The 22,773-nt window shown below is 44.9% G+C and overlaps 1 protein-coding gene across 1 annotated transcript in view; it reads right to left on the bottom strand.

Annotated features, from left to right (window-relative positions):
* Syn3 (synapsin III) overlaps window positions 1-22,773 on the bottom strand; it is a 370,475-nt gene that overhangs the window by 303,681 nt on the left and 44,021 nt on the right. The window contains exon 3 of the mRNA XM_048356384.1: window positions 21,319-21,376. Coding sequence (XP_048212341.1) covers window positions 21,319-21,376 — 58 coding nt within the window. The remainder of the gene's footprint in view (window positions 1-21,318; window positions 21,377-22,773) is intronic.

Below are 22,773 nucleotides of genomic sequence, written 5' to 3'. Positions count from 1 at the left end.
CTCAGCACCACATATACAGAAAATGGCCAGAAGGGGCGCTGTGGCTCAAGTGGCAGAGTGCTAGCCTTGAGCAAAAAGAAGCCAGGGACAGTGCTCAGGCCCTGAGTCCAAGCCCCAGGACTGGCCAAAAAAAAGAAATCCAAATGCCCTATCTTGTCTTTATTTATTTATTTACTTTTCCATTTTAGAAGTCCAAAAAAAATCATTTTCCAGGTTGTAGAAAGGCAAAAGGCCTTCAGTAGCTTTCCTTTTCCATCGTCATGGCTACCCACAGGGTGGACTTCGCCTTCTTGTTTCAGAACTGTCTCTTGGAGTCTTCTGACCCATCAGCACAATCAAGGGACAACCCTGACCCCTGAGAAGATGACCTGTCACTTCCTGCCACTGGAGTAGAGGGAAATGAGGCCAGGTTTGAACTCAGACAAAGAATGCTCATGGTTCCTATTGTAGCTCTGGCCAAATAGAGAACACTTTGAAAAGCTAGAAGGGCTAGAGTACTAAATACTGTGAAGAAAACAAAGCAGGTGCAGTGGCTGAGGAGTAGCCAAAAAGTGTGCAGTGGGGATCATTTCAGGGGGGAAGCGGAGCATTTCTGAAGAGGTGATATTTGAGTAAAGAATTGGGCACCATGAGGCCATGATCTTTGTGGTTCCAGGAAAAGGGAATGGCAAGAGGAAAGGCCCTGAGGTAGGCTGTGTTTCCTTGATTCCTTTTTCATTGTGGAAAATACAAACAACATAAAATTTATTACCCTTGTCACTATTTTGAGTGCACAGTTTAGTGGCATTTGGTAGGCTCGTGCAAACGTCACCACTATTCATTTCCAGACCCTTTCCATCATTCTCAACAAAACGCCACCGCTATCCATTTCCAGACCCTTTCCATCATTCTCAACAGCGTGTCCATTAAGCAAGAGCTCACCCTTCTACCTCCTTCCTGCCCTTAGTAACTTCGATTCTTCTTAGGCACCCTATAGTCGTAAAATCACATAAGTATTTGTCCTTTTGTGCCTGGCTTTTTTCACTTACTATTCTCAAGGTTCCGTTATGTTGCATGGATCAGAATTTCTGTCTTTTTTTTTTTTTTTTTTTTAAGGCTGAGTAACATTCTGTGGTGTGGGTACACGACGTTTTGCTCATCTGGGTTTTGGCTCTTCTGGTGAGTGATGCCACTTTGAACAGGGGTACACATGGATCCATTCCAGCCCCTGCTCCCAATTCTTCTGGATAGATTCTCAGAAGTGACTTGCTCAATCACATGGTAGTTCTTTAAAAAGGGTTTCTTTTTGACAAACCACTATATACTGTTTCCCATATTGGCCCCACCATTTTCTATTCTCACCTCTGTGTTCTAATACTTGTGACTTGTCTTTGTTCTTGATTGTAAGGATCAGCAAGGCCAGTGGTTGGGTCGGAGTGAGACTCAGAGAAGTCCAGCCATGAAGTGCCTCTTGGCTATGCGAAGGATTTTGGCAATTACTTTGAGTGTGACTGGCAGCCTTCGGAGAGAGGTGAGCCATGGAGGGCCAGAATCTGCCTTACAACCAGGAAGTTAAACCCCATGATTCCAACTCCAAAAGCATCAGAGCTCCCAGACTAGTGCAGTCCACTTTCCCCCGAGCTGCCTAAGGGTTAAGTAAATGTGAACCCAGGGAAATGCAATGAAAGAAGATACTTCCTTGCCCTGGCTCACACACCTGACACAGGAAGCAGAAGCAGGCTCTCTGGGAAAGAGAGGCCTGGCTGGACTCAAGCTGCAACAAGAAAACGAAGATGGCTAGGACACAGGATGGCTTAGCACTTCCATGTTCGTTGCTGAGAGCTACTGAACAGCCTATGGCCCCATCTGTTTCCAATCTTGTTAAAAGGGCCTCGTGTGCTGGCGCCTATTTAAAATAATGTACACATGGAGTTTCTAAAATGAAGGAGAAAAAAGGCCCATACTTCCCCTGCCGGCATAGCTTATGTGTTTATTTTGGAGCAAGCTTTGGGAGTTCTGAGACAAGACATAACTAATTTCTCTTTCCGAGGTTGATTTGCAAGTCCCCATAGGCTTTTGCGCCAAGCACTTAAGGCAGCTCGGTTTGAACTGGTCACCCCCTCCAAAACTCCACTGTGAAATAGCTCCAAATTAAGAGCAGGCTCAGGAAAGGGGGAGCCCCGGGGGCTGTTTTTCTCTTGCAAATGGGTTGTTTCTCTGGCTCCCCTTTCCCTCCATAGAGATGCATGTTTCTAGAAGCTTGGTTCCTTTCCTTCTCAGATGTTCAGTCCTTCCCAAGGGGCCACAATAGTTCCAAGATAACACAACCCAGCAGATAAGGCCTACAGCCAACTTGAACCTAGCTCCCCAGTGTAAACTACAGGGAAGGGTGTTTCAGAACGGGACACCCCTGTGGTATCCTATACCTGGATGCCAAGACAAAGAGAATTCTCTGTTCCTGTTCTGGAGAGCATACAACCCTTCCACACCAGTGAATCATGCCATGCTTCACTCGCAATGTCAATTACATGGCCAGTGGCCACAAATGACCATAATGGAGCATTTCCGACCTAAGGGTACAATCACTCCTACAACCCCAGCAAGACCTTCAGCCCCCGCCCCCCAGCCCCCAGCACATCTGAGACAGTCATAAATCACATCCTGTAAACCCAGGGAGAGGAAAGTGCAAACAGGACACGGGAGAGCTAGGTTAGGTATGTCTGTGGGGCCCAAAGAGCCATAGATCACATCACTTCCTGCCCCTTTCGTGCTTGCATTGACTCTAAGGACCCGGGTGCCCTTGTTTTCCCTTGCTGCATTTGGAGGGAAAGTAGAAATAAAAAGTAGTGATCATGCCGAAATCACCAGTAAGAGCAAAAGCACTAGACATGGCTGTTGTACAAATACCCTCCCTGGTGCCATGGGCAATCTAATGATCAGGTTGTATCCTACTTATAATTCAATAGTATTTATTGTCTTTCTATTGGGATTCAATTTTGTCATCTTTTGAAATTTAACTTATTTATTTATTAGTCAGTTGTGGGGCTTGAACTCAGGGCCTGGGTGCTGCCCCTGAGCTCTCTTGCTCAAGGCTAGTGCTCTACTGTTTTGAACCACAGCACCACTTCTGGTTTTCTGGTGGTTGATTGGAGAAAAGTCTCACAGACTTTCTTGGAACCGCGATCCTCAGATCTTAGCCTCTTGAGTAGCAAGGATTACAGGTATAAGCCACCAGTATCCAGCCACTTGTCATCTTTTTTATTTTTATTTTTTTTTGCCAGTTCTGGTGCTTGGACTCAGGGCCTGAGCACTGTCCTGGCTTCTTTTTGCTCAAGGCTAGCACTCTGCCAACTTGAGCCACAGTGCCACTTCTGGCCTTTTCTATATATGTGGTGCTAAGGACTCGAACCCAGGGCTTCATGTATACCCGGCAAGCACTCTTGCCACTAGGCCCTATTCCCAGCCACTTGTCATCTTTTTTTGTGTGTGCATTTACTATGTGTCAGGTACTGCTATAACCTGGTAAGGTAGATGTTATTATTCCCAACCCTAGGTGAGGGGCACTGAGGCAGGATGAAATTAAACATAGTTTTTAGGGTCCGAGAGGTGACTGACCATGTTAGTTGAAAGCTCCAAGGGTTCAGAACCTTCCAGGTTTTACCCAATTGTCCTGAGGGTAGTATAGGGCTCCCTGAACAGGGCTTTGAGTTGATTGGTTGGCCGCTGACATGTTGAGCTGGATCACTCTGTGGATAGGATTTTAGCAGCATATCTGACTTACCCAGAATGTGTCCTGACAGTGCACAATGGTCCTTGAGGGAAAAACTGATCCCTGATTAGAAACTACTGAGATAGAAAAAGAGGTGAGTTAGCCTAAGGCCACTTCCTGCCTTCTAGCACATCTGTCAGTCTCTATCTTCTCTGTTTCTCTCCCTCGTTCTCCATCTCCCTCCTTCACTGTCCCTCTCTTCCCTGACTCCTCTCCCCCCACTCAATCTCTCTCTGTCCTCTCAAAGATGCTCAACACTTTCCAGCCTCTGGAGCACCAGGGCCTCAGGTGCAGATCTGGAAAGCAGTTAACAGACAATTCTAGGCTAGAGACACCAGACTTCAGCATTTATTGTTGGTGGAGTTTTGTTTCATTCTCACAATAGATCTCTCCAGGATCTGACCAATTTATCCACATGTCCCCGTCCTTTGTGCTCAGGCTCGGATCAAAGCCACAGTATGCGAGAGACGCAAGTTCCTCCATTGACAGCCACGGGGTTCAGTCCTAGTTGCTGAGTGGAGAAAGTGCTTGCTGCCTGTCAGCTTGTGCCTTCAATGAGCAGCGGTGTCTGAAGCAGCTGGGGGTCATGCTTCTATTTGCCAGTTTCCCCTTTTACAAATAAGTCAGCCTAGATACACGGCTCCCTCAGACTGCAACAAAACAGACCTAGCTCTGACCAGATACCCAAATACTTTGGTGTACAAGGGAACGGATGCACATGGCCCCACATTCTATAGACAATAAGATGCGAGGAGTACCCAGTCCTTACCCATCGCATCCTAGGCACAGCCCTGTGTGGCACACCAAACTGCCTCAATATGCATCTTCTCTCTACTGAATCAACCAGAAACCTCCCTTCACACAAACTACTAGGCAGTAGTGATTTAAACAAAGAAAGATAGAGGAGGAACCTGATTACTGTCAGAATCTTAATTTCAGTCCCATTAATAAATACCTGCCGATGGAAGCTCAGGAAAGGATGAAAGGAAGCAGTTGAGCATCGCAGGGATAGGGCCGAGGGGTGACTTAGTGGTGGGAGTCAGGAGGAGAGAGTGCTGTAGAATATGGACTGCTTGGGTGGGAGTGAGGAGTTCAAATCCTGCCTCTGCCATCATGAGCTGTACTGCTGAGCCTTTATAAAAGCCTTAGTCTTTGTTTGTTTGGTTTTTTTGCTTGTTTAACCTAGAGCAGCAACGGACACTTCACTAGTCATGATGAGAATAAAATGATGTTATAGCTGGGCGCCAGTGGATCACATTTATAACCCTAGCTACTCAGGAGGCTGACATCTGAGGATCGTGGTTCAAGGCCAGCCTGAGCAGGAATGTCCATGAGTCTCTTATCACCAATTTCCCAGAAGTGGAGCTATGGACCAAATAGTAAAGCACTAGCCTTGAGCAAAATAAAGCTCAAGGACAGAATGTAGGCCCTGAGTTCAAGCCCCAGAACCAGCACAAAAAAATTATGTTATATATATAACATATATATATAATCATATATCATATATGGACATAGATGGACCGCCTGATATACTCTCTCCTCCTCCTTCTTCCTCCCCCCTTCTCTCTTTGTGTCTTTCCTTCTCACACACATACTTGCATACACACAATTGCATATGTATACATATATATGACATATGATAAAATGTAAGTATACTATTAAGCATATATAAGTATATTATCTGTATTTATGTATGTGTGTTTTCTTAATACATGTGTCTCATTGTTATCTCTATCATTTGTATTGTGAAGTGCTACATTTCCTGAAGGATTTTAAGGGAAAGCAAATTTAGTTCTGGATTGATTGTGAGCCACAAAACAGAGGGTAGTGAGTTCATTCTAGAGAGGCGAAGAAGCAGGTAAGTTCATGGCTGGCTAGCTAGATTTGTGAATGAATGGACTATGGTCAGATTCAGATGTATTGCTATTCATCATACAGAAATAACAGCTTTGGATACTGAGAAGCAGACCTTGTGGGAAAGCCACCATAAGCAAGACACCATGTAAATTAATTATTTAGCTTCTTTAAAGATACCCATAGGGGCCACTAATGGGGGTGGGGAGTGCAGGGAAGCTAGTCTTGCCAGGTTAGGAAAGGCCTTGGTGCTCCCTGAAGATGCTGGCTTTCAGCCCTCAGACATTGCGGAGCCTGGAGCACGCAGAGCAGAGGCAGCCAGAGAGAGGCCAAAGCAATTGTCTAAGAATAAGCAAATGAAGATGACTAATCAAAATCCAGTTCTACCCAGTGTGTGCAAAGTTGGGGGCTCCTGGCACGCGGCTGGCCCAGCAAGGGGGAGTTCAGCCCCTCTCCCCCCTCTGCTTTTCCTGGCAGCCTTGGAGGGGCAGGGCTGGCTACCTCCTCCCTGTCTGGACAGAATACAAGCCCTGAGGTGGGGTGGACGAGGGCTCACTGGTGCAACTCCATCTCAAACAGGCTGACAACCCCATCGTGGCTCAAGAGAGGAGTCTCAGGTCGTCACCCCAGAGGGTGTTGGGGGGGGGGAGAAGGAATGTTCCAATAAACCAGAAAAGAAAATCAAGAGAAGCTCTATAAGGCCAGAAGAAACAGGGCAGCAGGCGAACCAGGGGAGAGCTGCTGCCTGCAGAATGGCGGAGTCATAGGTTATGATCACAATTCCAGCTCAGAAATGACTTACTTTACCTCTCCACACCTCAATTCCTCATCTGGACAACCATGAGACTCAGGCCTTGGGAGGTGCTCAGGGATAAAAATACAGTGCTTCAGGGGAACACGAGGCAATGAAGAACTGGCCCAAGAGAGGCCATTTTCCTTCTCTCTTTTAAGGTATACTTAGAACTTCAACAAGGTAATTGGTGGTGCCCCACCATGGAACCCAGCTCACTTCTTCTTCAGTTCTTCCTTCTGGAACTCCCAGTGCCAGACTTGGCAGGAGGAAAGGGGACCAGAGGCTGGGTTCTACTGTAACCAGCAGCATAGCCTGGGGCAAGAAGGTGTACTTCAAGCAGCCCAAGTTACATAGAGGAGCTAGAGAGGGGAATGCACTAGTGAGTGATAGCCATATCTCCACCTGGAGAACTACTAGCTGTGTGGCCTTGGACAGGACACTTAAGAGCTCCAAGTCTAAGTTCCATCAGTATTTATCTTGTGGGAAAATTATACAGCATCAACTTCGACAGATGAACTGCTTAGCTGGTGGCCCAGAAAGTATTGCTTCACTTGCACCACAGTCTGTCACTGCTTTTCCTGTGTTGTCCTGTTGAACCAATAGCTTTTGCCTGTATTCTTTCCCAGACAAAAGGACATTTGGGGGTGGGTCTCAGTCCTTCTAGCAGATCAAATCTTTCCTAGGTGCTTTCCTGTCTTTTCTTTACTTTGGGTTAGTTCGAGAAATACTTCCTGAGCACAGATTATGCATCTGGGCATTTAAAGCATCAATTATTTGCCTGAATCAGTGTCTACTGTCAACTTCCAACTCTACACTACCATCACGTTGGATACTTTACTACTGTAGCTTTTAACAACGTTTGTAATTACAGTGTGTGTGTATGTATACGTGTGAGTTGTGAGGGGGAGGATTATGTAATCAATACTTACCTTTCCTATTAGAATTTAAGCACCATCATGTAGACATTGCATATGTCTTTACTCATCATTGTAGTAATAGCACCTAGCACATGATAGCATTCAATGAATTTCTGTAGGACCAAGATCCTTCCCCAGTTCCCAATGAGGCCAACACACACAGAGGGAATGGCAGGCAAGTCTGGTAAATATCCAGTAGATATATGCACAGGGTACTGTGAGAACACAGACAGGAGGCAGACTGCCCTGCCTGCTCAGAAGGGGAAGGAAGCAGCCCTGAAAGAGTCTCTGTGCCAAACTTTAACACATTTATGGCAAAACTACGGAGTCTTTCCTATGTCAAGGAATGAGGGTGTGAATATGAGATGGCTAGGAGTTTGGGGAGGAGTAGAGACTAAGGTAGACTCTAGGAGAAGATGGAGTAAGAAAGGGTAACTCACATAGGATGATGTCTGACAAGATTGAGTCCCACTGGTAAGATCTAGTTGTTACTAGTCAACTGCTTATGCATGAGACGTCATCAAGTTCTGTTTCAACTCTGTGACAGGACCCCCCAACACGAGCAACTTAAAAGAAAGAACAGGTCTATTTTGCTCATGGCATCAGATGTTTCAGTCCATCATGGTGGCCAGGGCATGGTGGTGAAGCCTGCCTCATGGCAGACAGGAAGTAGAGCAGAGCAGTAACAGGAAGGAGCCTGGACAAGAGACAGCCCCAAGGAACACCCCCCCCCACACACACACACTCCTGACCTATTTCCTCCAACTAGATCCTATCTTGCACAGTACTACCACCCCCTAATAGTCTATCCAATAGATTAAAGCATTAGGTCAGTGTCCTCATGACCAAATCACTTCTGAAAACACCCTCATGCTTACTAAGGGGTATGCTTCCCTAATCTCCTAGCCACTCCATTCAATCAAATTGCCAATCAATACCAAGATTGTCACACCAAGTTTTCCCTGGGATTCCCATCTCATTTCCAGGTAAGCCAGTGCTAAGGATGTAACAGTACAGAGTCTGGCTAGTTAGGCTGGTGGGATTTCAGCTAGGCCTCTCATGAGCTGAGTGGTCTTGAGTATGTTCCCCTAGCTTCCTCATCTGGAGAATGGGGAACTTTACAGTGTCTATTCATCACAGGGGATTGATGATGATGATTTTTTTTTTTGTCAGTCATGGGGGCTTGAACTCTGTGCCTGGGCACTGTCCCTGAGATCTTTAGCTTAAGGCTAGAGCTCTACCACTTTGAACCACAGCACCACTTCTGGTTGATGATGATTAATGAACCAATCCATGTGGAGTGCTCAGTGGGTTCTTTGTGTTTATTGAACATGGAACCAGACACTGCTAATGTGCCCAGGCCGTGTCCTTGTCATCTACACAACACCACCTGTAGAATTCTATAATGACATCCTCTAAAGTCTCTGAAACAAGGGAACCCAGGATAAACCAGTTACAGTCAAATTCTATTCCAAAGTAAGTAGTGCTTTAGAAAAACTCCATGGGTGCTAATGGCTCAAGCCTATAATCCTAGCTACGTAGGAAGATAAGATCTGAGGGTTTTGGTTCAAAGCCAGTCTAGCAGGAAAGTCCAGGAGACTCTACTCTTCAATTAATCAACAAAAAGCCAGAAGAGGAGATATGGCTCAAGTGGTAGAACACCAGCCTTGAACAAAAAAGCTAAGGATCAAAGCCTAGTTCAGGCCCTGAGTTCCTGAGTTTAAGCCCCAGAACTTGTACAAGAGAGGGTGGGGAGGAACAAAGGAAGGAAAGAAGGAAGGAAAGAAGGAAGGAAGGAAGGAAGGAAGGAAGGAAGGAAGGAAGGAAGGAAGGAAGGAAGGAAGGAAGGAGCAAGCTCCTTTAGGAACTATGGGATGTTAAAGATAGTTGATTTAGGACATTCAAAATCATTCTCAGATACTGATCACTCCTCTCTTTCCCGAGGGACTAGATGTGGCCAGACGGGGAATGATCCAAAGGAAGCCATTTCCATGCATAAGTCCTGTTTATGTGTCAGCCCTACTCCTTCCACAGGAGACTGTTCTCAGGGTGGGCTAGAAAATTCCTTAGACGATCTAATAGATTAGTTTCCAGTTTAGCATAGCAGCCAGACAGAGTTTTGTAGTGAAGTCATCCAAGTCAATTAAAGGGCATTTTTCCCCTGCTGTGCACTTAGAAGTCCCTTTGGTTCAGTCCAGGTTTCTGAGATGTTTCATAATAGGTTCCACCCTGGGTTAATTAATAACCGTTGATTCCTACTGACATGCAAAGGCTCAAGCCCAGTGGGTAAGCACAACCCAGCTGGGGCTGCTGGCAGAATGTAGGGGAGCCCAGTGGGAGCTCTTCCCCTCAGGGAGTGGGCCGGATCCCAAGTGGGGGAGATAGCAGCAGCATTGGCAGAAAGCACAGAGTGGCCAAGCAACAGCTGAAGAGCAGAGCTACGGCACTGGCGTAAGGAGGAGCAGAATCAGGGAGGAGTGGGATCAGGAGGAGGAGGAGGAATCACAAGGCCTGGGATTAGGCAGATGAGGAACCTACTGGAATGCAGAAAATAACGAACAGGTCAGGGCAAGTGACCTGCCCAGCTAAGGTGGAGACTGGGATACGTTTGGCAGTGCCTTGCTTTGAATGGATGCCAGATCAAGCACATGGCATGGGTCTGATTCCATCCCTTCTCTTCTCAAAGCCGAATCACAGGCATGGGGAGGGACAAAGCTAAAATGGCCAAAGGATGCAGTGCAAATCCTTCCATTCACTTAGCCATGGTAAAGTCCTTTCATTCAGCTTCCTGCCCAAACCTACTAATCGAAGATCAAGTATCTCTTTGCCAAATCCAGAGCTGAGTATTTCTGCTCCCATCTTGTGCCACCCTCCCCTTGTGGTTCGCCTTCCAAATGTGCTGTTTCCCACGTGCATTCTAAACAAACACACCCTTACACCACTCTGAGGGTTAAATGGTCCAAGGGACACATTCCCACACTGCCTCTGTCTGAGAGACGACTTCTAGTTGTCTTCCTTGTACCAAAAAGCCCACTCTGACCAGACTGCTTCCTAGGAAGGACTATTTCCTGTGCTAGCTTTGCACTTGCCAGACAGGCACTCTGCCCCTCGAGCCATGCTTCCAGCCCCTTTTTACATTGGCTATTTTTGAGATAGATTCTGGGCCAGCTTAGGATGCCGTCCTCCTAGTCCTCCTACTTATGCTTGCCTATGAGACAGCCATGACACTGTACCAGGCAATCGTACTTCCCCTGTAACTGGGGCGACAGGCATGTGCCACTGTGCCCGGCCATTGCTTAATATGGAATCTTACATACTTCATTCAGGCTAGACCTGAACCCCGATCCCCCAATCTTTGCCTCCCAACTGCACTGCAAACTTCCTTAATGCGTAGGTATATCACTTCCATTTCGGAATGAATTGTCTAGAAACTTCTCAAACAGCATGTTCAAGGAAATGAAGATGATGGTAAGAATAGCACTTTATGTGAGCCAGACTCAAAGAAACATGGACTCAATGGTCTCCCTCATAGGGAATAATTAGCACAGGTTTAGGCTAGTCACAGCAGAGGATCACAAGAGCCCAATAGCTATTCCCTTATGAACACAAAAGATGATGCTAAGTGAAATGAATTCCATGTTATGGAAACGACTGTTATATCACTGTTGTAATTACTTTCAACATGCAATGTGAAACTGTAGCTTCTGTTATTGATGATCCTCTTGTATGCCCTTCCTGTGGTCGTACTTTCACTATCTCTGTGTCTTATCTGAGTACATTGGAAACTGTGAATACTAGGAAACTGTAAGGGAATACCAAAATCGAGAGACACAGGGTAAAAAAGACAAACGATTACAAAAGCAATACTTGCAAAACTGTTTAGTGTAAATCTACTGAACAATTCATGGGGGGGAGGGAAATGGGGAGGGTGGAGGGGGGAAATGAGGGAGGAGGTAACAAACAGTACAAGAAATGTATCCAATGCTTAAAGTATGAAACTGTAACCGCTCTGTATATCAGTTGGCAATTAAATAAAAAAAAGAATAGCACTTTATGCCACGATGGCTTTAGTTGCTTTGCATGTGGCTGCTCATTTCAATCTCTCAACTCTCTATGTAGTTATTGTTACTTCACATATGAGGAAAATGGTGTATGCAGAAGTTAAACTACTTCTTCAAAAGCACCTAGGAAATGGCTACGCTGGAATTCAACCCAAGTGATCTGACTCTAGAGTCTGAGCTATTATACTAATGGAATAGTTCAGAAGCTGGAAGAGAATAGCAAATATCACCTTTGGAGAGAAACAGAAAAGACAGAAATGCTCACAGAACCATCTAGCAATAAGACAGACACATCAAATGATAAGTAGGAGCTGTTAGGGTTAGTCAGAAAAAGAGGAGTCCTTTTCTTCTGGGAGAATATTACATATGAATTTCTAGAATATATCATCTATAGAATATATCAAAAGAGGAGATTTGGGATTAGAAAAGACTTTGGGATCTGTATTCAATGAACCCAAGGCAAGAAGGGAAAAGAAAAAAAAGCTTTATAAAGACTAATTCAGGAGTGGGGGAGATCAAAGAAAGTGATAATGGATGAATGGTAGAGGAAGGATGGGCAAATACAGTCATAATATTCATGTACATGTGTGAAAATGGAACCATGTAACTTGAGCAGATGGATAGGGTTGAGGGGAGAGATGGGGAGAATGATGGAAGGGGTGACATTGGTCAAGATGCACTGTATTCAGAAGTTGATATGTCAACTTGAAACTCTTGTACAACTAAAGATAATGATATGATGATGATGATGATGATGATGACAAAGACAAATTCAAGACCCACATACATTCTGAGAGATCTGATTTTGTTATGATCTACTTGGGTTAAGCCAGATCCAGGTCCATATCCCAGCTTCATTGTAGTCTTACTAGCTGTGAGACCATGCCAAGGGCATTAATTGACATTCTCTGAACCTTGGTTTCCTCAGCAACAGGCAGAACATGGTGAATTAAGGATGTCACTACACAGAAAGCACTTAAAAAGCACCCGCCATGCAGTAAACACTCAACAAAAGTTTCTTATCAATCCCATTCCCATCATCTCCCCATTTTCTATGGTCCCCCTTAACATAGTGGTCCTAGAGGTAGATCCAGGAGGCTGATTATCCCACATTCATCAATGACAGGGCTGAGCAGAGGAACACTTGCTCCTCTGGTGAGATGGTTCAACTAACACATCCTATGCTCTCACCTGCTTTTGTTATTTTTTTTAAAAGAATTCCCCCAGCTGGTTCTTCCATTTGAAAATAAGACAGGAAAAAAATAAAGCTCCCATAGAGACCTGCACACTTTTAAAAATAATACAAAACAGAATGTCTGAGGTCAGTATAAGCCAAGCCAAACAAATAAATCTTGCAGGATTGTGTTAACCAAGCCAGGCTTCCTGGAGCAGAGTGGTCAGACTCAGCCCTTTACAGAAACACCACCACGATCTGGTGAATTTCAAACATGAGGAGGTCAAATAGGGAGATGGAGTTCTGGAGTACTTCAGAGTTCAGCATCCACGTCTGGTCTGGGACCAAGAGAGCATTCCACCCAGGATGGACCCCAGAACTCAGGCATCGTGTGGAGTCTTAGAAATCCAGCCCGGAAGTATCTTACAGATCATCTTTATGATCTCGATAAGGGGCAACTGCAGAATGTCTATCAATGTCATAAGCACACTACTCTCACAGGTTGGGTTTTCTGGGATGCTGACTCAGCGATAGATGCCGGCTCAGGGAAGATGGTTGAAGTGTTCTGAGAATTACCGTGTCTGAGAGGAAAAGAAAGCGGGACTGAGAAGCTGGGCCACACCAAGATCTCAGCAGAACTTTCCACCAACTCCACAGGGAGCAGCACTGAGGCTGGGATGGCTCTTCAGAGTTGTCTCCAATTTGGGGATAGGAGTCCAATTTTAAGATCACTGACTGTCACAGCCCCACTTAAAGGGCCATGACTTTGGGCAGGCAGCTCAAGTAAGTACTTGAGGTACTTACTACTAGAAGAGAGACTTCTAGAAGTAATTCTAGTAAGTTATATGATGGGGGTGGGGGGCGCGTGGGGAGGGAGTCCTTCATGCTTCCAAGTATATTCTGCTTTGGGAAGGAGTTGGTCAATTTGGAAGTTGTTCAATTTGTAGGAATGAATCCTACAGATGTACTAGCAAATATCTGAAATGAATAGAGGGAAAATCATAGCCTATCCATATGACAGAACCAGAAGAATGATGCGGAAGTACGTCCTTCCTCTCACGCAATGAACTCTGAGATGTATAGAGTGAAAACCCGAGTTGAGTATGGGTAAGTGGAAAAATGTCCACAGACAGAGTGACTAAAGGAGAGGCGGTGCTGGACTTTATCTGTTATCACCATCCCGCATCCCTCCCTCCAGGTCTCTCTTGTACCATGGGAGCCGAAAACCCCAGCTCTATACTTTCCAGATTCTCTTGCTCCATAGTCCCTATTCAGTTCTTCCAAGTGGAGGTATTCATGCAGGAATCAAAGTAAGGGAGAAAGCAGTGACTGTCCTACTTCTAGAGGTAGCCACACACCTTGGCCACCAGCTATAACAGTTAGAGTGGGTGGTAGTGGTTCCCACAGCACCAGTGTCAAGGGCTATCCAGGGACCAGCATAGCAATGACAATAGTGAATGGGCCACTTGGATAATGCGATTTCCCATTTGTTCCATTTACAATCCATCCTTCATACTGAATATGAAATACCTAGAAAGGTAAGTCCTTCTGAGCAACTCTCATTTATAAAGAGTGTACAGGTATCTTTGTACACTGCATTTGAAAACATTCTAGAAAATTCCCAAGGAACTATTCATACTGGTTAATTACACGGAGTAAAGCTAGAATGGTAAAGGTGGAGTGGCACGTAGACTTCTCACCAGATACCACTTTGTACTTCAATTTAAAAAAAAATAAAAAAGACTTTATTATCTTTTAAGTAGTTACACAAAGGAGCTGCCATTTAACAAAGCACTTGGTGAGTACAATGCATCTTGATCAATGCCACCCTTTCAACTTTCTCACTCCATCCCTCTCTTTTCTTAATCTTGTCGGATATACATCGGATTCTCAACTGCATTCTCCACTTTTACTCCTCTTTGTTCACTGATCCCTTTCCACACGACCCCACCCCACTCTTCTGAAGTACCATTTCCTGGTATTCATTTTGTTGAACTTTGACTTTGCCTTTCCAACGGATTATACTATTTGAATTCTCCCTTCAATCTACCTATATTTCAGTTAATACATTTGTATATACTCACCACCTAATGTATTTACTTAATAGTTTATAAACTAATCCCTGTTTCCACATATGAGGGGAAATATGTGGCTGTGTCTCTCTGGGCCTGACTTTACTTCACTTAACATAATTTTTTCAGGTCTTTCCATTACTTTACAAATGGCACAATATTATTCTTTCTAATTGATGAGTAACGTTCTATTGTGTATACACAGTAAAGCCACCAGCACCACCATGTTCATTGCATCACTATTCATCATAGCCAAGGTACACAGAATCAGCCCAGATGCCCCTCAATGGACGAATGGATCAAAAATATGTGAATATATATATATATATATATGCAGAGAGAGAGAGAAAGATGAATTTTATTTTTTAAATTTTAACTATTATAGTGCGGTGTGTTGTTGCTTTTATTCCTCCAAATAAATATAAGGAACGTTCATGGAGGCTTTAAAAAACCTTAGATGCACCAAATGGTTCATGCTTGTAATACTAGATACTCAGGAGCCTGAGATCTGAAGGAATCCAGGTTCAAAAACAGCCTAGGCAAAAAAGTCCATGAGTTCAAGCCCCAGGACCAGTATACACATACAAAAAAGATAGGTACACAAACAATATTATATAAAATTACCTTTGATCTATGTATATATGAAATAAGTGACTTTCATATTCAGAGTTGGAACACATTCTAAGGTATCTTGTTATATTTTAGTATGTGTGGTATTTTTAATTTTGTTTTTAGTTACTAAGGGTTCTCGAACTCAGAGCCTCATGCTTTTTCAACTTGCTTGCTTGGCTAGTGCTCTACCATTTACACTATGTCTCCAGCCCTGCTTTTTCCTGGTTATTTTAGAGACAGAGCCTCATGGACTTTTCTGCCGAGGCTATTTTTGAACCTGGATTCCTTTGGGTCTTAGCCTCTTGAGTATCTAATATTACAAGCATGAACCATTTAGTGCTTAGCTCCCAAGAGATTTCATCACACACATACAGGTATTTCCCACTTTGAAAAAGCATTAACATCTAAAATGCTTCCAGTCTAAGGGCTACTGTATATGATACTGGTATACTGGATACTGTATATATGCCTACCTGATCTAGGGAGGAGAAAGAAAAATGAGGGTGTAAGATATCACAAGAAATGTATTCACTGCCTTATTATGTAACTGTACCCCCTTTACACAACACCTTGTCAATAAAATTTAATTAAAAAATAAAAAATAAAATGCTTCCAGTCACAAGCATTGTAGATAAGACATCACTCAACCTGTACAGATTCTGAAACACTTTAGTGGGGGAAAAATCCCATCTCAGTTTCAAGAAGATATTTATGTTCAGTGCAGATAAAGAAATGCCTGATAGCTTTCAAGGGGTCCCCTATGCATCCGTTTAACTCCAGTTATCACAAGAAATTAGTTATCAAGGGCACTCATCAGTAAAGCTTGATCAGCTTCCTTCTCTTCTTGCCTTTCTCTCTATCTGCTACAGCAAGACATTGTGGTCCTGTGTGCTTTGGTCTTTCCACTAACACTGAGGAAAGACTCAGCATAGTCATTTCAGTCTTTTCCTCTTTTTGAGGGGTCTAGTCCTGAGACTTGAACTCAGGGCTTGGATTCTGTTCCTGAGTTTTTCATTCAAGGCTGGTACTCTACCATTTGAGCCAGAGCTCTGCATCTGGCTTTGTTAGTGGTTAATTGCAGATAAGAGTCCTGTGGACTCTCCTGCCTGGGTTGTCTTCAAACCACAAGATCTCAGAATCCTAATTAGCTTGGGTTACATTCAAGAGCGACCAGCACTGGGGAGTCTTTTCCTCTTTTTCCTAAAGCCCCGACTCCATTCTACCAAGTTTTAGTCCTCTAATCCCTCAGACAGCAAATCTACTTAATATTAATCCATTCACCAACCTCGCTTCTTAGTCTCAAGGAGGAGTGACCTGTTCCTGTGGAGAAGATGACTCTTGGCCTCAAATATAAACACAGGCAAGCTTGAGGTACCAAACACCCTGACCTGGTCCTCTCTGGACCCGCAAGGACACTGTGGCGAGGACCCGCAGAGCCAGCAGGGCATTCTGGGTAACTGAATACAAAGTGGTGCAGTTCCTCCCTGGCCTCCCCAGGGCTCCAGATTTTTGGCTCCGTGAGAGCCAAGCAAGCAGTTTTGGAGTTGGAGGGAAGAGAGTACAGAGAAAGGGTGGAGGCTTCCTCTAGGCCAATGACAACTAACTCTTTTGCTCTGTCCAGCAAAACCCAGACAGTGCAATTATCTAGTTAATTTGGCCCTCAGATGAGAGGCAGGCTCTCGAAATTTGAGGTCAGCTTAGACTAAACAGTGGCTTCCGTCCTAAGCCCTTGCCTAAGTGCAAAAGGATGCATATGAGATTCATGGGGGGCTGCCGATGAGACTTGAACATCAGCAAATGCATTCTAATCAGGCTCCCAAATGGCTTTGCGAATGTACGCCTTCCAGGGGAAAAAAAAAATGCCCAAATGACCTACTAATTGGTTTCCTGGTTAATTTACCTTCTGGCTGCCACAGTGAGGCATGGCCAGATATCAGAACAAGTAAATTAGCCAGTGTTTTCTAGCATGATTGTAGCCTTCTTAGGCCGGCTCAGTGTTCCAGAGCACCAACGGATTTCTCTTATGGTCATTCCCTTGTGTGTTCCTGGTCATAAGTTTCAAGTCTACAAGTTGGGTCCAAGGCAGTGCTAAGATAAAAAGGAGGAAACGAAAACAAGCCTGTGAGTTCACCATCAAGGGGACAAGGCAGGGCCAGTTGAGCTGGCAACTGAGCATTCACCACACAGTTTATGAAAAGCACGGGTTTTGAGGGAAGGTTAAGGAGCGGTGATTTATCACCCTTGCAAACTGCCAGAGCAGCCTAGAATCTGTGGAATCTATCGGTTATTCATTCTGCAACTATTTCCTCCAGTTCTACTTAGTGAATACCAGGCTCCGTGTTACTTAACAGAGTAAGATCAAAACAGCCACAGCCCTTTCCCTTGCAAAAAAACAATCCCACCCAAAATGTACAGTTAAAAACCTCAGGGAAGGAAAATCTGAGGTGCTATGAATAAGAACAACCAAGTTATCTGATTTTAAATAAACCTGGGAGAAAGTGTCTTTCAACAGGGGACTCCAAAACTAACACTTTCAAGGCTCTCATTTGCATTTTTTTCCTTCAAAGAAAGATCACTTTAGCTTTGAAGAATAAGGTGGAGATGGGGAAAACAATGGAATTCTGAGGCTATAGATTCCATAGTGGTCCACCGCCAAGGTAGGCCTTTGGTAATGAAGTAGAAAGTGGCCAGACCAGGACATTATGAGATGTGGAGTCAGCAGGACATGGCAGGCGGTAAGGGCAAATAGTGGACAGACAGGCATCTAGGAGTCTGAGCTGGTGGAAAGCACACGCTGCCATCGTCTCTGAGAGAGGGAACCGCAAGGTGGAACAGGGCAGATGCAGAAGGAAGATGAGACACCCTGGTTTGGAGTCCAGTAACCAGCCTCTCTGCCCTGCTCCCTGCATCTCTGGTCTCCCTCCTTGGTCTACCTGGTGTCTGTTGAGGAACTCTCTAGCACCATCTGTGTTGATGTCCCCTCCATCCTCCAAACCAGCTCAGAGAGGTCTCCCTCCGAACGGCACAATGCCTACGTGCGTCTGATCATACAAAATAATATTTATCAAAATGAACTCCAGGAAATGAAACCAGGAGGTTGTTTTTTTGTCTTTGTTGCTGATTTTGTTGTCTTTCCCTTTTTGTTCTGTTTGTTCCTTTATCTGTCTTTGGGAGGGTAAGGGGGGGCACAGAAATGGAGAGTCAAAGGGTGAACAAATGTAGCAATGATACTCACTGGATACTATGTTGAAAATGAACTATACATGGTGTGTGGATGGAGATTGGAGGGAAAAAACTAGTGAAGGAAAGGGTGGCATTGTCCAAAAAGAAATGTACTCATGCTGGGTGCCGGTGGCTCATGCCTGCCATCTTAACTATTCAGGAGGCTGAGATCTGAGGATCGTCAGCCCTGGCAGGAAAGTCCTCGTGAGACTCATGTCTGCAATGAATCACTCAAAAACTGGAAGTGGCTCAAAGTGGTACAGCACTAGCCTTGAGCAAAAGGAGGTCAGGGGCAGCACCCAGGCCCTGTATTCAAGCCTCAAGACCAACAAAGGAAGGGAGTGAAGGAAGGAGGAAGGGAGGGAGGGAAGAGGGAGGGAGGGAGGGAGAGAGGGAAGGAGGGAGGGAGGGAGGGAGGGAGGGAGGGAGGGAGGGAGGGAGGGAGGGAGGGAGGGAGGGAGGGAGGAAGAAAAATAAAAAAGAAATGCACTCATGACCTGACTTATGGAACTGTAATCCCTCTGTACATCACCTTTATACTAACAATAAAAACATTTTTTGAAAATTCTCCTCAAAGCCGCTTCTGACTCCCTCCACTGTAATAGGCTCTGCTGCCCCTAACACTTTTTTTTTCCTGGCCTTCATGATCTGCTAAGCCTTACCTCACTTCCCCTCATAAACCACAAGCTGTTAGGGAACTAGGCTCCCGACTTTCTATCCTCATCCCTACATGAGCTAGCTAGCAGAGTAGACACTTGACAAATATTTATAAAATGAACAAAAATAACCTGGCTTTTTTTTTTCTGGCTGTGGAAGGAAAACCAGTAGACATTGGATTAACTTGAAAGCCCCAGGATCAGATTGAAATTCGAATTGTAGGTGTTTTAATATGAAGCCAATGCAATCAGTGCGCTGCTCAGGAGCCTTCTCTTCTTCCGACACACAAACTTCAAAGAGCAGAGTGCCTCTACCTTCTGTTTGTTTTCATTGCCTTTCTCCCAATTAATTTTACAGTAGGGACCTTGTTTACCTTAATTACTGTTTGCCTTTGAAGAAGATGAAGGTGACAACGGAAAAAGCAGAAGGAGGAAAGGAAGGAAGAGAGGAGGAGAAAGAAAGTAAGGAGGAGAAAAAGAACAAGAACAAAGAACAGGTAAATGTAGTAAGTAAATGGTATGTGTCAGGCATTGTTCTAGACTGTGTGTGTGTGTGCATGCGCGCGCTCACATGCGCGTGCATGCCGGTCCTGGAACTTGAACTTGGGGTCTCAGTACTGGCCGTTAGCTTTTTTTTTTTTTTTTTCAAGCCTGGCACTCTACCACTTGAGCCACAGCTCTACTTCCAGCTTTTTGGTGATTCACTGGAGTTAAGAGTCCCAGAGACTTTTCCTGTCTGGGCTGGCTTCAAACTGCAACCCTCAGAATCTCAGACTCCTGAGTCACTAGAATTACAGGTGTGAGTCACTGATGCCCTACCTTTACTAGACATTTTTTATACACTAACTCAACCTTATGGACATAGTTTGATGCTATTAGTACCCCTAAGCACACAGAGAAAGAGCAGGAGGGAGCTTGAGCTCCCTTGTTCAGTAAAGATCACACAGTGGCATTGGGATTCCAATTTGGAGTCTGGCTCCAGAGCCCCGGCCCTCATGTGCTCTTTAAGTCCTAGCCCAGTGCTCCTAGAAGGGAGAGTCTCCAATGATACATGGAAGGAACTCTCACTGAGTTCAGGAGACCACATCCTGTGATCTTAACTCAGCCACTGACATCCAGTGGAGCCTTACAGCATGCATGTTTTTCTTTTCACATAAGAGGAGGGATCTGAAGCCAGGCATTGGTAGCTCCTGCCTATAATTCTAGCTACTCAGGAGGCTGAGATCTGAGGCTCGTGGTTCAAAGCCAGCCCAGGCAAGTAAGCCTGTGAGACTTTCATCGCCAATTAACCACCAGGAAACAGGAAGTGAAGCTGTGGCCCAAAGTGACAGTGCACTAGCCTTGAGCAACAAAGCTCAGTGATAGTGCCTACGCTCTGAGTTCAAGTCCCACGACCAACAAAAAAGAAAAAAATAAATAAAAGGAGAGATCTAGGCATTGAAAATAGTGGCAATGATGAGAGCTGATGTTCTAAATTCTGATCTCTTTTGAGGTTCTAAATAGTGTAATCCCGGGGCTGGGGATATAGCCTAGTGGCAAGAGTGCCTGCCTCGGATACACGAGGCCCTAGGTTCGATTCCCCAGCACCACATATACAGAAAACGGCCAGAAGCGGCGCTGTGGCTCAAGTGGCAGAGTGCTAGCCTTGAGCGGGAAGAAGCCAGGGACAGTGCTCAGGCCCTGAGTCCAAGGCCCAGGACTGGCCAAAACAAAGCAACAACAACAAAAAAACTAAATAGTGTAATCCCAGTGACACTGTCACACGAATATCGGATCACAGAGCCACAAAGCCACCTGCTCAGTGAATAGAAAGCAAGAGAGCCAGGATTGCAAAACAACCTTCAGGCCAAAGTGGTTCCAAGTAGGGACAGCGAGGAACAGGATGAAGCAAACAGACTTATGGGGGGTACCCATGCCCATTTCCACAAGAGCCTTTTACATCTACTTGTCTCTATTTCACAGAAGGAGCTCCCCCCACCCACCCACCCCCAAGCAGGAGAAAAGATCTGCTGCTCGAACAAAAGGTTCAAAGCCATTGGACCAAATATTTCTAGAATTTAATGGGATTCTCCAGTATAAGTCAGGGTTTTCCTGAAAATCTTAGGTCATTAGGGCCACATAAGACATGGACTACATTTACTTTTGGGAACAGACCCAGCATTGAAAACAGTAGGGTGGCCATGCCCAGGACTTGGCTTCACCCACCTACCTGTTCCACTCGAATCTCAATCTCTCCATTCACTTTCTTCCCATGGAAATATTTTGACCTGCAAGGAGAGGAAAATTGACTGAGTAAAGGTGTAGACAACTCTATTCTTTGCTCCCTTCTACCAAAGGCCTCGGCCCTAAAAGGCATGCCCCCCCCCCCCGTCGTTTCTCTCCCCACTTTGAGCGCTCATTGCCTCATTATTCAGAGGCATCGTGTGGTGGAGGGAAGGGGGGGGGCATAGGGGACACGAGCTCTCCTCTCTCAGGTTATTTGACTTTCCCATGCCTCACTTGTATCCTCAGTAGAAGAAAGCTATGCCCAAGTGTGCTCCACACAAGAAGGGCTATTTGAAAGATTAAATGAGATCATGAATAAATGACAACACACTATTATTTTATTACGTTGTGCCCTACGTGATACATCAAGGAATTATTATCGATCTGTCCACTTATCCATTCCCGTGTTTGTCCAGTGAAGCAGCTGTCAATGCTTTTCAACTGAGATCTCTCAATGGAGATCACCTTGGCTGTCCATCATCCATCCATCTATTTATCCATTCACACCTCCACCCACCCTTCCATCCCTTTCTGCCACATCCTTGCCTCAATTTGCCTTATTACCAACCAGTGGCATTCCCCCCATCCATTACTCTAGGCAGAAGCCCAGCCAGCATTCTTGTGACAGACTGTCCATTTTCCTTATGAGCGCTGACCTACAGCTCTTCCCTTGGCATGAATTGTCTTTTATAAGGGGCTGGGAATATGGCCTAGTGGTAAAGTGCTCGCCTTGTATACATGAAGCCCTGGGTTCAATTCCTCAGCACCACATATATAGAAAAAAGCCGGAAGTTGTGTTGTGGCTCAAGAGGTAGAGTGCTAGCCTTGAGCAAAAAGAAGCCAGGGACAGTGCTCAGGCCTTGAGTTTAAGCCCCAGGACTGGCAACAAAAACGAAAACAAAGTAATTGTCTTTTATATACTTTCTTCCACATTATCTATCACAATTACAATGAACAGTTATACTAAGTAATTGTTTTTAACACCTGCATATCACTAAACGATGAGAGCAGCCTCATCTGGTTCATCATTCTAGTTCTCAGCATCCGTCAGAGTGCTTAACACATAGTACAAGCTCAATATCTGTGGAATGAATAAGTGGTGTGATGGATGAAGCACAGAGTTGAACCTCTAGCCCTTTCTATCCTGAAGCAGGTATTTTTATTTCCACATGAGGAACATACACGAGGAATCCCCCAAACTCAGAGAGACTAAGTAGTCTGCTTAAGATCTGATTCCGGGCTTTTTAGTTCTGAATCTGTGGGGTGTTTTTTTCCCCCCTAATCTCAAAAGACAGCAGTGAAAGAGGGCTTACGGATGTCAATGTCCCTCCAAAAGCAACAAAAGTAACAGAAATTTCCATTTGTTCCTTTTTATCCATGACATGATGAAAACAATAGT

This window comes from Perognathus longimembris, chromosome 1 (assembly GCF_023159225.1).
Source record: "Perognathus longimembris pacificus isolate PPM17 chromosome 1, ASM2315922v1, whole genome shotgun sequence".
NCBI classification, from domain to species: Eukaryota; Metazoa; Chordata; class Mammalia; order Rodentia; family Heteromyidae; genus Perognathus; species Perognathus longimembris.
This window is presented reverse-complemented; position numbering and strand designations above follow the sequence as displayed.